A 16,707-nucleotide genomic window follows, 5' to 3' on the forward strand; every position below is an offset into this window, starting at 1 on the left:
CATCCCTTCGGGCTGTCCCTCATTCGGGGACCACCTCTTTCTCGAACCGCCGAGCCATTTTTGTGGTTTCCTTCTCCCCCTCTTTAGCCTTTCTCTTCTGCGGTGAGACGCCAATCACCTCCTCCCCTTTCTTCATTGATCTGTCTTTCATTTTGGCAGTAGTGCGTTTCGTATATCGGCGCTTTTCAGAGATATACTATCGTCTCGGTAATGTCTTCTTTGATACAGAGCTTGATGAGCTTGCTTCAGAGGAACCCATATTAAAACCTGTAGAGCACGATCTGAAGAGAGTCGCCCCATCTTCTAATAACCCTGGTATCCTCTCAGAGTAGACTCCTCCACTGCCTGCAGGTCCTTGCCATCCAATGCCCGCTTTTATGGCTGTTCCCATAAATTTTCCTTCAGTCGGAGCACCAGACTTTTGCCCCATGGCACCTCTGATCTCGACATCCGAAAACAAGGGGCCTTTATCCTTGTCGATTTCAGTCGATACAATTGGCCCAGCTTCCAACCGCAGAAAAGAATTCTTGCTTCGTCGATCATCTCCCAAATCCAGTATCGACTTCTTGACTTTCTCTTCCCGAATCCTTCTTTCCTCCCCCTCTGCCACTCCAATAATATGTTCGTATTTCCTGCAGCACATCTAGGTAATTCTCTCTCTTCTCGAGTCTGGGTTAACCCCCACTTGCTCCTCAGTCAGAACTCCAAACAAAGGGTCTCCCGGTTTCAGAATTGGTTCTGCCCTCTGTTTTGTACCTAAAATGCTCTGTTTTCGTGTCATCGCCTTATCCTGTCTCATTTTGATCAACAGAAGACATTTATCCTTCTCATGAGTAAGTCTCTGACAGGCATAACACCGCTTCTGTATTCACTCAAAATCGTACCAGACCGTAGTATTCTCGCCTGTAGGTAGGACTACAGCTTTTGACCGTCATACTGGCTGTGAAACATCGAAATTCACCTTCACACGAACATAGTCCTTACTTTGCGGTTTCTCAGGGTCAAACGCTATTTCCTTAACCTCCGCTATAAGATCTGCCAAATCATATATCGCTGCCTCCGTATAGTAGTTCAACGGGATATTGCGAATCTGTATCCATACCGGCATGAAATTCAGATAGTTCTCTGGTGAATTCTCAGTCCATCGATCGATCATTATTGATCATTCGTTGAAAGTCCAGACCCTCTTCTTCATTACCTCCTCCAGATCATGTTCATACTTGAATATGAACTGAAACCTATCCTTAGTCAAAGCCACAGCTCTCACTCTGTCGTATACTTGCCACTTCCTTGGCATATCCAGTATAAGATCAGACATGTTTTGACATTCCGGGTTGAGAGTTCTACCCATGATGCTCATCACATTCCTCTCGCTCGAGCAATACTTTGGATCGCTCGGCATAACAAACGGTGTATCCTCCTCCTCCTCCAATGATAAAGCCATTAGAGCTTTATCAATGTTTGCCATACTTGTCTTCGTCCTTCGGAGCTTGTGAAAAGATCGAAAAAACTATTTAGGGTTTTTAAAATGAAAGCGGCGCTATAGAACCCTAAACAAAATCAAAACAAACTTCCCAAAGAATACCAAGATTTTCCAATGATTCACTAAGATATTGTTAATATTCCTTAAAAATCCTAAAACCAAAGGGGAAAAAACCTGGCCAATAGCCCCACTTTTGAAAACTCAAAGACTCTTAATGGGAAAGAGAGTCCTAAGCTAAAGGAGAATCAGATCTTTTATTATAGGTCATACAAAGCAAACCGTATATGATGGATCAAACTCCATTCCATATACAAAAATCTTAAACATTAATTATTTTAGAACCGAGGGAATATGTTTTTACATTAAAACCATCACTAAAATTATAATTAAAAACAATCCAACCAATGATATAAATAAAAAATTTCAGAACATCTTACAAGGGACCAGAAGGAGTATTAATTACTCCACTAGTTCTGTTTTACAAAATGGTTTGGGTGGATGCACGAATATCAAGAAACTACCATGTATGTTGATTATACCTTTAATAAAAATTTAAATATGGTCTACAAATTGTTAGAAATAGCACTACGAACTTGAAGAAAACTACAAGATCATAAACTTAGTTTCCTAACAAAACCTGTAACCATGACTTCCTACAAGCCATGAACGACAAGACCCTAACAAACTAGTTTCTTAGTTGACACTCGGCTTGGTCAAGTAACAGGGTCTGCAAGCAAGACTGTGCTAGAAGCATGCAAACTCGTATTTTGCTCTCTAAGAGTATGTGATTAAAGAAAACGTGTTTAAAAATGTGGAATTGAAATGCTGAAGAAAGTTCGTATAATATTATTTATCCGGTAATAATTTGGATGTCGTTTTGTATAAGAATTTCAAGGGACTTTTACTCTTTTGCCCAAGTTTTATGCGTTACAAATTTTAGTTTTTTCACTTGTACGTACCATGAAACAATGTTTGAAAAAAGGGGTAATTATATTTATAGAACAAAAAATCTGTATTATTATCCCCTTAAGACTTTTTCAAATTTGGCCATTTTTGGACATAAATACCCCTTTATAAGATTTAGAAAATTAAAAAAAAATAGTTTTACAGTCTAAAAAATTTTGAAAAATCAAAAAGGGAATTACGAATACTTTCTGAAATATAATATATTTTTAAAAAAAATTTAAACATTTTTTTTACAAATATTTTCCGAATTAGTAGAAAGTGCATTCTATAAATCTATAAATTATAGAATAGGCTTTCTACTATTTCATTAGTTTTCTACTAAAAATATAGAATTAGTTTTCTACATTTCTTCTATGTTCTACAAAGCTGTGAAACCGTATTCTATAAATTTATCATTGTTCTACAGTTTAGTAGAATTATATTTCTATAGTTCACTCTTTGTTCTACATCTTAATAGAATTGGATTTCTACGGAAACTATTTGTTCTACAAACTTAGTAGAATCTCATTTCTACGGAAACCCTTTATTCTACAATTATAAAATACCTATTCTACAATTCAGTTAAATGAATTTCCAAAAATCTAGGAGCAGATTTAGAGAATATATTAATTTCCTTTTCATAATATTTAATTTCCTAATTAATTTTTTAAATATTTTTTTTCAATTTAGAGAATTCTGTCGCCATTTTTTTTCTTCTCCTCCTCAATTTAGCATTTTTTCTCCTCCTTCAACCTACAAACTTTCACGTTTTCTTCATAACTTTTACGTTTTCTCCTTCTTTTTTCGTACCAACTGCCTTAAAATATGTTACAAACCTACGTAACATGTGGATTATGGACTTCTGGTTTGAAGAGAGAGTGGGATTTTAATGTCGATGAAGAGAATGGAGGAAGATTGATAACTCTGGAATCGAGTACAAGTTTTGAGGAGTTAAAAATGATGGTGCAGGAGGACTATGGTATCGTCGATCAGCATGTTCAAATCAGTTATCTACCTAGTGATTTGACTGATAAATCAGGGTTTCCCCAGTCATTATCACAAATGATCGTCAAGTTAAAAATTTTGTTGGATATGAAAAAAAAACCCTTCAGTTCGGCTCTGTGTGACACTGACAGGTCCATCTGCAATTAGAAGCGAACTTGTCAACATTGATTTGAATAAAGAGCCCTCTGACTCTGGCAGCGATGAGAAACAGCAGGAAAAACCTGAACCTTTAGTCTTACAGCTGCAAAATGATGGCTGCACAACAGGTGCTCGTAAGCTAGAAGGCCTTGGCAAGGATGCTGAAGATATTTTTTGGTGAGGAGGAAGAAAAAATCCAATCAGAATCTCGGTGTTGGTTGGTAGACGCTGTCAAGAAGGGGCAACTTTTCAAAAGCAAAAACTATTTGAAAGCGACTTCGGAAATATGTGCAATGCAGCACAACTTTGATTATGATGTGACGAAATCTACAAAAAAAATCTGGTCAATACGCTGCAAAGATAGGGTGTGCTCCTGGAGCGTTCGTGCAGAATGTTTAGAAGGCTCAACCTATTTCAAAATAAACAAGTATGTTGCTGAACATACATGTGCTCCATCGAAAAAAACAAAAATCGGTAGAACAACTTCAGCGAAAACAATTGGACTACAGATTATGCATAGGTTTGAAGGTGTTAAAGAAGGGCCAATACCTCGGGAAATCATGGAATTTATGCGAAGTGAGTATGGATGCGAGATCTCCTACTAACATGCTTGGAATGCGCGTGAATATGCAGTTAGTGTTGCTAGAGGAATTCCCGAAAAAGGTTATGGAAAAATTCCCAAATATTTGCACAGTTGAAACAAGCTAATCCAGGTACGCATACTCATTTCGAAACTGATTCCGATAATAGATTCAAATATCTATTTATTTCTTTCGGCCAGTCGATTAGAGGTTTCTATAGAGCTATGCGTAGGGTTATTGTTGTTGATGGCACGTTTTTGAAAAGCAAATACAAAGGTGTTCTGCTTGTTGCTACAGCGTTAGATGGTGACTCCAGCTTGTATCCAATAGCATTTGGGGTTGTTGATTCTGAGAATGATCGGTCTTGGAGTGGTTTTTCAGGCAGCTATTGGTCGTTATAGCTGATGGGCAAGGTGTAGCTTTTGTGTCAGATAGAAATGTGTCTGTTACTAAAGCACTTGCTAGAGTTTATCCGCACTCTTCACATGGAATTTGCATACATCATTTGTTGAGTAATGTGGCATTTCATTTCAAGACAAAGGGTTTGGTTGGTTTAATTGCAAAAGCGTCTAAAGAATATAGGGTATCTGAATTTGAGAGGCGATTCAATGATATTCGCAACATTAGTCCGCTCGTTGCAAAATACTTGATGGAGGCTGGTGCGGAAAAGTGGGCGCGATGCAAGTTTTCTGGATTCAGATATGACATTCGAACCACTAACCCAGCTGAGTCGATGAATTCTGTTCTGTTAGCACCCAGAGAGTTTCCTGTCATTCCTTTGTTGGACAACGGTTGTTAATTTTATCAATTTCCGGTTCACTTCCTGGCGTAAAAAATCGTTTAGGCAAGTCCATATCCAATCCTGCGAATAAGAAATAAAAGATTACGGAAATGAGTAGCCCAAACCACGAAATTCCATGGACAAGGAAACAAAAAAAAAAATCAAAACCAGAAGAAATTGACGACAAAGAAACGATCTTATCTTGAGACCGGAACGTGAACTAAACACAAAGCCACAAAAACTCATAAACTCGATTGGCTCATAGAGCCTGGCTGAGAAACTCATAAACTCGATTGGATGAGAAACCACCTATGTATAGAGACTGGTACAAAGCTAATAAACAACTTCATAGTAACACAGTACTCAGAAACAAATGAAACTCAAGTGATATCAACAACAGCAACAACAAATCCAACGATGACCCTTGTAGAAAAAAAGAAAAAAAAAACACTATAAGATGTTGATTCATGCTTTAGAATGAAGAAAATACAGTGAAACAGCATTATTATTCTGAGGGGAAAACAAAAGCAAACAAAAAACAAAAACAAAAAAAGGCTCAAGTCTAAAGTCTAAGTGCCATTATCGCTTATTCAATTCTAAAGTCTAAGTGCCATTATCCTGGGGAAAACGACCAAAAACAAATAAAAGGTATAAGAAGTAAAAAAAACAGGCTTTTAAAAGAGTCTCTACGTGATTAGAATATGCATTTGTGAATTGGATTCAAAGTTTGACCACTCTTAAACTCAATACATACAGGTATACACAAATAACTACAATTACTGAAGGACAAAACAAAGATGCAAAGTGCACGATTTGATGAGAGGAAAAATGTGGGAGAATCATATATCTAAGTAAAGATCTCTCATAAACCTCAAAACAAACAGCATGAAGTCGTATTTTCTCATAAGTCTCAAAACAAATTATGTTTCTTTTCTTTACTATGCCATTATAAGTTTGCGTAAATTATTTTTCCTGCAGCTGTTAAGAAATTAAGTAATGAAAACTACAATGAATCTCATACACAATGAATTTCGTTAATCAATTAGATGGGTCGGTCGATATTTTGAGAGCATCAGAATACTTCGCAAAACCCAGAAATCAACAACTCTACATAATCCCAATTCAACAAATCAATATTCCAAAACCCAGAAAACACAATCAATTTGGGATTACACAAACCCTAACAGTTGAAAGATTGAAACAAAATAAGAGGACGACGCGACTTACCGGAGTGAAGGTCCACCGAAGACTACACCGGAGGAGAAGAAGACCGGAGGAGAAGAAGTCAGCGGCGAAAGTTTTTTTTTTTCTTCGTCGAAGAATAAAGTTTGTAGGAGGCAGATTCTACAAGAGACGATGTAAATTTTTTTAAACTTTTTTGTTTATACTTTTATCTGATTAAAATAAATATTAAAATTTTTTATTATATTGGGTAATTTCAATTTTAAGGGTAAAAGAAGATAAATAAGTTGTAGAAGGATTAATGGGACAATTTTCTAAATTAAAAGATTAAGGGGACAATAGTAGTATTTTTTTGTCTTATATTTTTAATTCTTTCTTGAAAAAAAGGGAAATTCACTAATTCCGTTGATAATTAATACTGTCGATTTGGGCAAAGAGTACAATAATTGTACTACTGAAGAAAATTCGCATTAGCGTGCGTGGAAAATTAAAAGCGTCTTTTTTCGATAACGGTCAAAACTGGCTTGCTGGTTTTACAGTTTATTATTCTTATCACTGAAAGTTCCATTATTAGAGGTTATATAATAAACACATTGGTTGTAATGAACTCAGAAAAATCATTACATTCGCAAGATTTTGAGAGAGAAATTAAAGAGGAATTTAGTAAGACAAATGGCACCTTCGTACACGATGGCCGGAGGCAATGGTCCGAACAGCTATAGTCAGCACTCAACGTATCAAGTTAGTTATCTTCTTTTGTTTATCTTGTTGGAAACACATTCACCGTTATTCATGTTCGATGTTTGGTCTTTCTTTAACTGTGAACTTTTAAAGTTTCGGTGCGTAACTTTTCTTGATCTGAAATCTGACATTTATTTGTATAAAAACAATTTCACCAAGTATGCATGCCGAGACCAATTTTATCAGCATTTAGTTACTTTGAAGCGTCGAAACTTTGAATATCTAATACACATATTGTCTACTCATGGTGGAATTGATTATTGTAGAGAGCGTTGCTTGAAGTTGCCAAGGAAAGGATCAATGAAGCCATCTCCACCAAACTCGAAACCATCAGCTCAGAGTCCAATCGCTTTAACATAGCGGATTTTGGTTGTTCCACTGGACCTAACACGTTCCTTGCAGTACAAAACCTAATAGATGCCGTGGAACAAAAGTATCGTAACGAAACTCAGCAAAATCCGGACGATAACATTGAGTTTCAGGTTCTCTTTAACGATAATTCGAACAATGATTTCAACACCCTTTTCAAAACACTCCCTCCGACCAAAAAATACTTTGTTGCTGGAGTTCCGGGGTCTTTCTTCGGCCGTGTTCTACCTCGGGACAGTCTCCATGTGGGACATTGCTCTTACTCTCTTCATTGGTTGTCACAAGTTCCCAAAGGTGTCGCAGATAGAAACTCTCCCGCGTGGAACAAGGACATTCATTGCACCGGGTTCTCCAAAGAGGTTGCAGAAACGTACCTTGATCAGTTCAAAATCGACATGGGAAGTTTCTTGAAAGCAAGAGGAGAAGAACTCGTGTCCGGGGGTTTGCTATTTCTTCTTGGATCATGTCTACCGGATGGAGTTAAAATGTCTGAAACAATGAAAGGAATGCTTCTTGATTTCATGGGAACTTGCCTCCATGATGTAGCTAAAGAGGTAAAAATATTGTCGCTTTGTTGCGTTACTAATATAATGTTTTCTTGTAGAGCGTACCATGGTGCAAAAACATTTATCTTTTATATATTTTATGACACTTTTGAGTCATTGTTTTTTCTTAGGGATTAATCGACCAAGAAGAGCTGGACTCTCTCAATTTCCCAATTTATCCGGCACACGTTGTAGAATTCAAGAGTGTGATTAAGGACAACGGGTGTTTCACAATCGAAGCGTTTGAGAAAATTAGTCATGCTAACGAAGAAATGCCATTGGATCCAGAGTTTTTGGCAACTTCAAACAAAGTTACATTTGGAGGAGTTCTTGAGTCGCGGTTTGGTAAAGAAGCAATGGAGAGGACAATGGAGCTTATAGAAGAGAAGTGTCCAGAGATAATTCCGCAACTTGCGAATGCCAAATCTGGAATGCAATATTTCATTATGCTTCGAAGAAATTGATCCTAGATGACCTTTTACCAAAAAAAAAAAAAAAATTGATCCTAGATGATCAAAATGAAAGATTGTGATGTGTTTTTTGTTTTCGCTTGCCATTATTAACGCTACATTAATTAAAATTAAAATTAAAAAAATAAAGACAAGAATAAGTCTGAAAATTAACATGTTCAATGATTGTTTATTCAAATATTATAGTTTAAGGTAAGATGCAAATCAAAGTATCTTTTTAGACCACTGATCATTTATTAAAAATATGCAAGTCACACAGACCAAAGTCACCAAACCAATAAAATACAGATCTCGTTTGGTAGGTAAGGCATGTTTTTGGGAAAAGATAATTAAGAGACTTGTTTATAACGTGTTAATTGGAAAATATTTTCTTTATTTATCACGCTAACAATATTAACCAAATGATTCCGTTTCAATATATTTTTTTGATACAAAGTTTGTTTATTTATATTACTACATCATAAAGATAAATGTTAAAAAGTATAAAATTAAATAAACTTGGAAATAAATGGATACTAAATAACAAAGAGAAGGCCTTTTTTTCTTTAATTATGTTTATCGGAATCGTTGTTTACAAATTACAATCGAAAACTTGCATATATAGAGGAAAAGAGAAAATACTTGCTTATATGGAATCGTTGTTTACAATCGAAAACATGCATATATAGAGGAAAAGAGAAAATACTAGCTATATTGGAGATTTAAGTGTTACAATTATTAACATTGATTAAAACGATCTTCTTCTCCATTCTCTCTCCAAACACGACTCTCGAAGACAACTTCCGTTTCTCTCCATCGTTTCCGGCCGACGCCGGCTTCTCTGGCGTCGACGGGCCCTTAATTTTCTGTAATTTTCGTATTTCTTTCTCTTTGAATAGATTTAAGTGAATAATCAATATCCATGGTGAGTTTTAAGGTGAAAAGAATTTCTGACAACCACCTTCGCATTCGCCGGAAGAGTCTTATTCCGACGTTTGTTCGGCAAAAACGTCTGACGGTTAGTGTCGGTATCCTTCCGTTGGAGATTACTCCTGGCGGTTTTCAGTTTCAGTCGAATTTCCGAATTCAATTTCCTAAATCGCCATGGAATCTATTCTCTATTCTAAATAAAGTCATCACGATGTCTGATAATACCCGACGCCGTCGACAAGTCATAGGATGCGGTGTTACCTTCTTCTATTTCCTCTCACGGGTTCTAGAATGGCAATTTTGGAATTACTTTATAATTGGACATAAGAATTTCTCTCCACACGGTGATGTTTGTTGGAGACATATGCTTTTGTTCGATTTATATTTCTTCCTTTTCATTGTCCTTTTTGCTTATTCCCTTGTAATAGCAGTCATGGTTTTAGATCAGTTTGTGTTCCTCCAAGTTTTGCTTCGGAAGTACGCTCCAATTATAGAGATTCCATTTCTCTGTTTGGTTTTGTTGATGATTGTTTCATCCGGTGACCGTGTTGTCTCTTTTTTGAGGGTTTCTTTGTATCAGCAAGGGTTAAGTCAATTCCTTCAGAGTGAAAGGGCGGCATTTTGAAAACTACTGTCAATCATATATTGTATTGGTGTTTATGATGCTTAGGATTGTTTGCAAAGAAGACAATGGGTATGGCCAAAAAAAGAAGAGAAGACGCTTCATTCCCCAATCGGTATTTTTCGTCTTTCCTCTTGATAATACGAAATCAATATATTCTCCAATATGAACACAGAATCGTTGCTGGAATCGTCAAATATTTCATTTCAAGGACGAGACAAGTTTCAGATTCATCACCAACAATATTTAGGTTTATCATATTAATCAAAGTAATGCCAATTGAATGTTGGAGTTTCATCAGCAAGATGATAGCCAATAAAAAGTATACGAAGGAGGGACATAACAAATTTTATCTGTTAGCCTATAAGACTTTTGAAAGGAAAGTCTGGTTACTCTTCACTCCTTCATCGAAATTGTCTCAATTTCCTTTATTCACTAAAAAAAAAGAGGTGTATTACATCACTTAATTTCTATCACAAAATTAAGTGATATTAAATTGCATTACTTATTAATAAATGATACAAACTATATAAATTAACATCAATTATAATAATTGATACAGTTTTGACTGGTTTGACATCAGTTCTATATAATTGATACAAAAATATTAATTCACATCAATTGTTAATCGATGTATTTATAAATTTGAATTAAAATCACTTAAAAAATGATACAAAATTTACATCAGTAAAAAAAATGATGCTAATGAAGTTTTAAATATCTGCATTAAAATATTTATGTGATTTTTTATTGTAAATAATGGTTTATGAGTTTTAAAAAAGGAAAAAAAATTAGATTTGAAACTTTAGACGTCATATATTTATATAAATTTACTATTTTTTATAAAATATATGAAAATTATATTAAGAATTTTAATTTTCTTTTTCTAATTTTTTTAACATGATCAAAACATGATAATTATTTACAAAAAAAATAGTTATTATAATTGAATTTTACAAACGTAAATCATACATATGTTAGAAATAATATTGTGACTGAAGAAAAAAAAGAAATAATATTTCAACTTTAATATTTTTCTTAAGAAATAATTCCTTCAAAGATAGCCAGTCATATTTTTGGCATGTAGTTTGTGTTTTATATGGAAATGAATATTAAAAAAAAAATGAAATGCATTACATGTTTACAACACCAAGCGTGGAAATGGAAATGGAAATTAATTCACTTAATTATTAATCTCTTATATATATATATATTAGGTTTTATATTTCTGTGGATCCTAAAATCCACACTCAAGGATTTAGTGTGTTGATTTTGTGTTAGAAGAATTTGGGCAAGAATTTTAGTAAAAGCGGTGTAAAAATAAAGACAAATATCGACGAATTTGGATTGTATTGATGAAAGATGAATGTTTACAAAGTGTTTTTTTAACTAAGGATTGAATGTCCTTTACAAGAGATTCAACTCCTATTTATACTAAATAGAACGAAACATACTAAATAGAACGAAACGAACTGTTCCGAGATCAGCGGGTTGATACGTTCTCTCCTTCTCTGACCTCCGAGATCTCCGCGATCTCCTCTTATACATCTCTCCACGACCTCTTCTTCTCCGAGATCTCCGCGATCTCTTTTTATCTAGCTTTCCGCATCCTCTTAGATTGACTTGTACTTGAGTATATTCCTTGAAGAGGATTTCCTTACTTTAGTTACAGGCCTATAGGACCCAAAGCTTTCCTTATAATGGCTTATTCATTCAAAGTGCTTTATAGGCTGGATTTGGGCTAAATCCAACACCAACAATTTCCATTTTTTCTTCAATCAAATAACTATTTAGATTTTTTAGTTTTGTTTTCCTTTTTTCATGATCCATAATCCCTTATTCCTCGCCCATAATCTTCGTAGACGTTTAATTATCTTTTTAAAAAAAATCTAAATACCTTAACAGATATCTCTTACTTAATACCTTCAAAAACAGATCTCTATTCCTAATTTTTATTTTCTCCTTCTTTGTATGTTTCCGATTTCTTCACTACTTGTCTCACATTTTTCCATTTTTTTAGTTTATATACTTATGATTCCACCATAAATGTTATATCTCTTTGTTAGCAAAATTCAAGACCGTCATTAAAGAAGGACTCGAGGCTTCTCAGAGAAACCGCGATGGAGAAGCAGAGATTCATGGACGCATTTGTGACTCTGGCTCAGGGAGGAGACGTGTTTTCTATCGAAATCTTTGCCATCAAGAAACAGTTGGTTAAGCTTGAAGCAGAGAAAATGAATGTTAGTACATAAAGTTTAAGTCAACAGAGACGAATCATGACTTGTTAAAGAGGCTTCTCAGATTTGTGAAGAGTATCATGCGACTTCAGAAAATATAAAGAAATTATAGTTTGATTGTGATCTTAGTTCTTAACTTATCAATTTTTTTTTTCTTTTTGTGATTAATGATGATGAAAGTGTATATTAATTGGATTGATTTATGATTTTATTGTTTTTTCTTATTTTTGTGAATGACAATTTGTTTTTAATTTATATCCTGATGTATTTTTTTGTTTTTAATTTTAGTTCTTAATAGATATTGGAAAAGATTTTGTTATAAAAAATAATAATTAATAAAAACTACGAATATTATTTAAAATAATAAATTTGTCACTAATCAAATAATTATTTTAAAATTAATTATTAGAATCACATATGAAAATTGATTTTAATTTTAACATCAATTAGTTATAAATGATACAAACAATAACATCATTTATATTAAATGATGCAAAAGTTAACATCAATTGTTTGCAACTGACTCATATTAAAATCAATTACAATAATTGATACAATATTTCTGACAAGTGATGTAAAATATTTGCATCACCACTTTCAGAATCACTTTTATAAATAATTTAAAATTTGTTTGCATCAATTATAACTAATGCGAATATTTAAAATAAGTGATTCTAAACAGACTTTTTTTGTAGTGATTTGCGTTAACGGTTGTATTTAGAATGTTTCTGCATCTTGTAAATTTTTTATGATAATAATATATTTGATTTGCCGGGAAAAAAAAGTGTTACAATTATTTTTAGTGAACTATTGCAACTTTTGAGAAAATGGTTATTTTCCAAACATTGCAACTCTTGAGAATATGGTTATTCTCCAAACATTGCAACTCTTGAGTTTTATGGTTATTTTAAACCATTGCAACTGTTGAGATTATAGTTATTGTGAACCATTGCAACTATTCATTGTATTCCTGGAAACTCTATAAAAGGTTGAGAAATCTTTGGAGAGGAACATAGAAAGTTTTTGCAAACTACCACCAGAAAACAATATAATAACAAAGCAAAGAAAAACTCTTTGTGTATCTCTTGTATCTTAGCCTAGAACAAGAGAGAAACTTTGATTGTCTTATCCTACAAGAGATTTCGTGTAACCCAAGGCTTTGATAAGGCTCGAAATACTCTTTAAGGAAAGTGATTCGTACACCAATCATTATCCAAGTTCACATTTATCAAGTTAAGGGGTCAACCACAACATTGTTAAAGAGTAATTACTTGTGAACTATGGCTGGTGTATCTGTGCGGGAGATGAAGTCGAAGTTTGGAAAGTTGGAAAAGTTTGAAGGAATAGATTTCAGAAGATGGCAAAAGAAGATGCACTTTCTCCTTACAACGCTTAATGCCTACTGTACCAGAGGATGCAGAGAACGAGTCTTTGGAGGAGACAAGGAAGCAACTTAAATGGGAAAACGATGATTACATATGCCATGGCCATATTCTCAACGGTATGTCGGATCCACTATTTGATGTCTATCAGAATGTTGAATCCGCAAAAGAGTTGTGGGATGCATTGGAATCAAAGAACATGGCCGAGGATGCTTCTAGTTAGAAGTTCCTCGTAAGTAATTTTAATAATTACAAGATGTCTGATTCTAGGCCGGTTATGGAGCAGTACAATGAACTACTCCGTATCCTAGGGAAATTCACCCAACACAACATGAAGATGGATGAATCCATCTCGGTATCGAGTATTATCTACAAGTTACCACCTTCATGGAAAGATTTCAAACACATGTTGAAACACAAAAATGAAGAGTTGTCTCTTGTACAACTTGGTAGCCACTTGCGTATAGAGGAATCTCTAAGGGCGCAAGAAGGAGAAAAATCTAATAAAGAGGTTGATACTTCTTCCATTAATATGATGAAAGAAAGTGGGAGTTCTAAGAAAAATAAGGGGTAGAAACGCTCCTTTAATAACAACACTAGTGGTGGATCTAACAAAAGGCTTAAGAGCGTTTATTGGATTTGTAACAAGCCAGGTCATTTCAAATGTGACTGTCGGGCAGCGGAGGATAAGAATAAAATGGGACAAAACCATTTGAGGCAAGTGTCTAAGGACCAAGACCCATCTTCTCATCAAGATCAGATTTCGGTTTTTTCTGAGGCATTTTATGTGCAGGATGATGAAGTGTCATGGTGGATTGACTCGGGTGCAACAACACATATTTGCAAGGATCGTGGCTGGTTCAAGTCATATGAACCAGTTCAAGATGGGTCTGTACTTCATATGGGCAACGAGTTAACCGCTCCTATCCTAGGCCGTGGAAAAGTGGTGTTAGAATTTAGTTCCGAGAAAATCCTTGATCTTAAGGATGTACTTCATGTACTCGGAATTAGAAAAAATTTAGTCTCCAGTAGTGTTTTAAATAAGTGTGGATACAAACAAGTGTATGAATCCGATATGTATATCTTATCGAAGTGTGGTGTATTTGTTGGATTTGGATATTTCTGTAATGACATGTTTATGCTTAATATTAATAAAATTATCAATTCTATTTATATGGCATATTCTAGCAAAGTAGATACTTCTCTAAGGCATGCAAGATTAGGTCATGTACATTATAACCGTATGATTGAAATGTCTAAAGAAGGTTTGATTCCTACTTTTGACATGAATATAGAGAAGTGTAGTACTTGCATGCTGACAAAGATAGTTAGACAACCATTTAAGAGTATAGAAAGAAATTAGATTACCCCAACCCAAGATTAAAACTTTGGGGGAAAGAGGTATTGATTGCATTTTTATTAGATATGCTGAGCATTCCAAGGCTTATAGGTTTTATGTCATAGAACCTAATGATTCTATACCGGTTCACACGGTAATTGAATCAAGAGATGCAATATTTGATGAGGATTTAGTTCCTAGTTCAAGTTCTGTTGTGCCAGTCAACGAGTCACCTGTGCTCCGTAAAGAACAAATGAGGAAGAATGAAAAATCATTCGGTCCTGATTTTCAACTTTATTTAGTTGAAGGGTCTAGAGATGAGATTGATTTAGAATACTCATATTGTTATCTTGTTGATGATGACCCTCGGACTTTTGATGAGGCTATGAAGTCTCAAGAAGTTGCATTTTGGAAAGAAGCAGTAAATGATGAGATAGACTCCATCATGGGAAATAACACATGGGTCTTAACAGATCTCCCACTCGGTTGCAAGCTTTTAGGCTGCAAGTGGATCTTCAAAAAGAAGATGAAAGTCGATGGAACAATCGATAAATTTAAAGCTCGATTGGTTATCCAAGGCTTTAAACAAAGGGAAGGTATTGATTATTTTGATACATATGCCCCTGTTGCTAGGATCTCTTATATAAGATTATTAATTGCTCTGGCGGCTATTAATAATCTTGTGATTCATCAAATGGATGTCAAGACAGCGTTCTTACATGGTGTATTAGAAGAAGATGTGTATATGAAACAACCTGAAGGGTTTATCATGCTTGGTGATGAGGATAAAGTGTGTAAGTTGATAAAGCCATTGTATGGACTAAAGCAAGCACCTAAACATTGGCATCAAAGATTTGATGAGGTTGTCTTGTCGAATGGATTCAAGTTAAATCAGTCGGAAAAGTGTTTATAAAGTAAATTTGATGAGTCCGGTAATGGAGTAATCATTTGCTTATATGGTGATGACATGTTGATCTTTGGCACCGACCTTAGACAAGTAGAGCTTACCAAAGCATTTTTGTCATCAAGTTTTGCCATGAAAGACATAGGGGAGGTGGACGTGATTCTTGGAATTAGAATCAAGCGAGAAAACAAAGGACTATCTTCAACACAATCTTATTACATTGAGAAAGTGTCTAAGAGGTTCAATTGTGAGAATTGTTCTCCAATAAGCACTCTCATGGATGTGAATGTAAAGCTTATGCCCAATACAGGTCAAGCGGTATCACAACTCGAATACTCACAAGTAATTGGCTGCTTAATGTATGCCATGACAAACACTAGACCGGATATAACTTATGAGGTAGGAAGATTGAGTAGATATACTAGTAACCCTAGTACTCATTGTTGGAAAGCTTTAAGAAGAGTGCTTAAGTATTTGAAAGAAACCATAAACTATAGTTTGACATATGTCAGATTTCCTTCGGTCCTAGAAGGGTATTCAGATGCAAGTTGGATCACCAACATAGAAGATCATTCTTCTACAAGTGGTTGGGTGTTCTTGCTTGGGGGAGGTGCCATTTCATGGGCCTCTAAGAAGCAAACCTGTATTACAAATCAGAATTCGTAGCATTAGCAGCCGCTGGTAGAGAGGCAGAATGGCTAAAAAACTTAGTCTATGAAATTCCGTTGTGGCCGAAACCAGTATCACCTATTTCTATCCATTGTGATAGTCAGGCTACTTTGGCTAAGGCTTATAGCCAAGTGTATAATGGTAAGTCGCGACACCTGGGCGTTAGACATCGCACGGTATGTGAGCTAATCACTCATGGGATAATTACTATTGGATTTGTTCGGTCTCAACAAAATCTAGTGAATCGCTTGACAAAAGGATTACCTAGAGACTTGGTGAACAAGCCGGCTAAAGGGATGGGATTAAAGTCCATTTGAAATCTTTAATGATGGGATACCCAATTCCCCTCTAATACAATGTTAGAGGCTGAATTCAATGTGGAAAGCCTACATTTAAAGGTTGAAG

At 35.0% G+C, this 16,707-nt stretch overlaps 2 protein-coding genes across 2 annotated transcripts; one reads left to right on the forward strand and one right to left on the reverse strand.

The window, feature by feature from the left end:
- Positions 1–931: 931 nt before the first annotated feature.
- Positions 932–1,468, reverse strand: LOC112085270. The gene is made up of 2 exons (XM_024154473.1): positions 1,199–1,468; positions 932–1,090 (listed from the first exon to the last, which is right to left on the reverse strand). Exons 1-2 carry the CDS (start codon positions 1,466–1,468, stop codon positions 932–934), a joined length of 429 nt encoding a protein of 142 aa, XP_024010241.1.
- Positions 1,469–6,731: 5,263 nt separating this feature from the next.
- LOC18008656 (farnesoic acid carboxyl-O-methyltransferase) lies at positions 6,732–8,315 on the forward strand. Its single transcript, XM_006391360.2, has 3 exons — positions 6,732–6,856; positions 7,123–7,779; positions 7,902–8,315. The coding sequence occupies exons 1-3, from the start codon at positions 6,788–6,790 to the stop codon at positions 8,232–8,234; spliced, it is 1,059 nt and encodes a 352-aa protein (XP_006391422.1). The 5' UTR covers positions 6,732–6,787; the 3' UTR covers positions 8,235–8,315.
- Positions 8,316–16,707: the final 8,392 nt, after the last annotated feature.

Source organism: Eutrema salsugineum, unplaced genomic scaffold (genome assembly GCF_000478725.1).
Source record: "Eutrema salsugineum unplaced genomic scaffold, Eutsalg1_0 scaffold_9, whole genome shotgun sequence".
Taxonomy (NCBI): domain Eukaryota; kingdom Viridiplantae; phylum Streptophyta; class Magnoliopsida; order Brassicales; family Brassicaceae; genus Eutrema; species Eutrema salsugineum.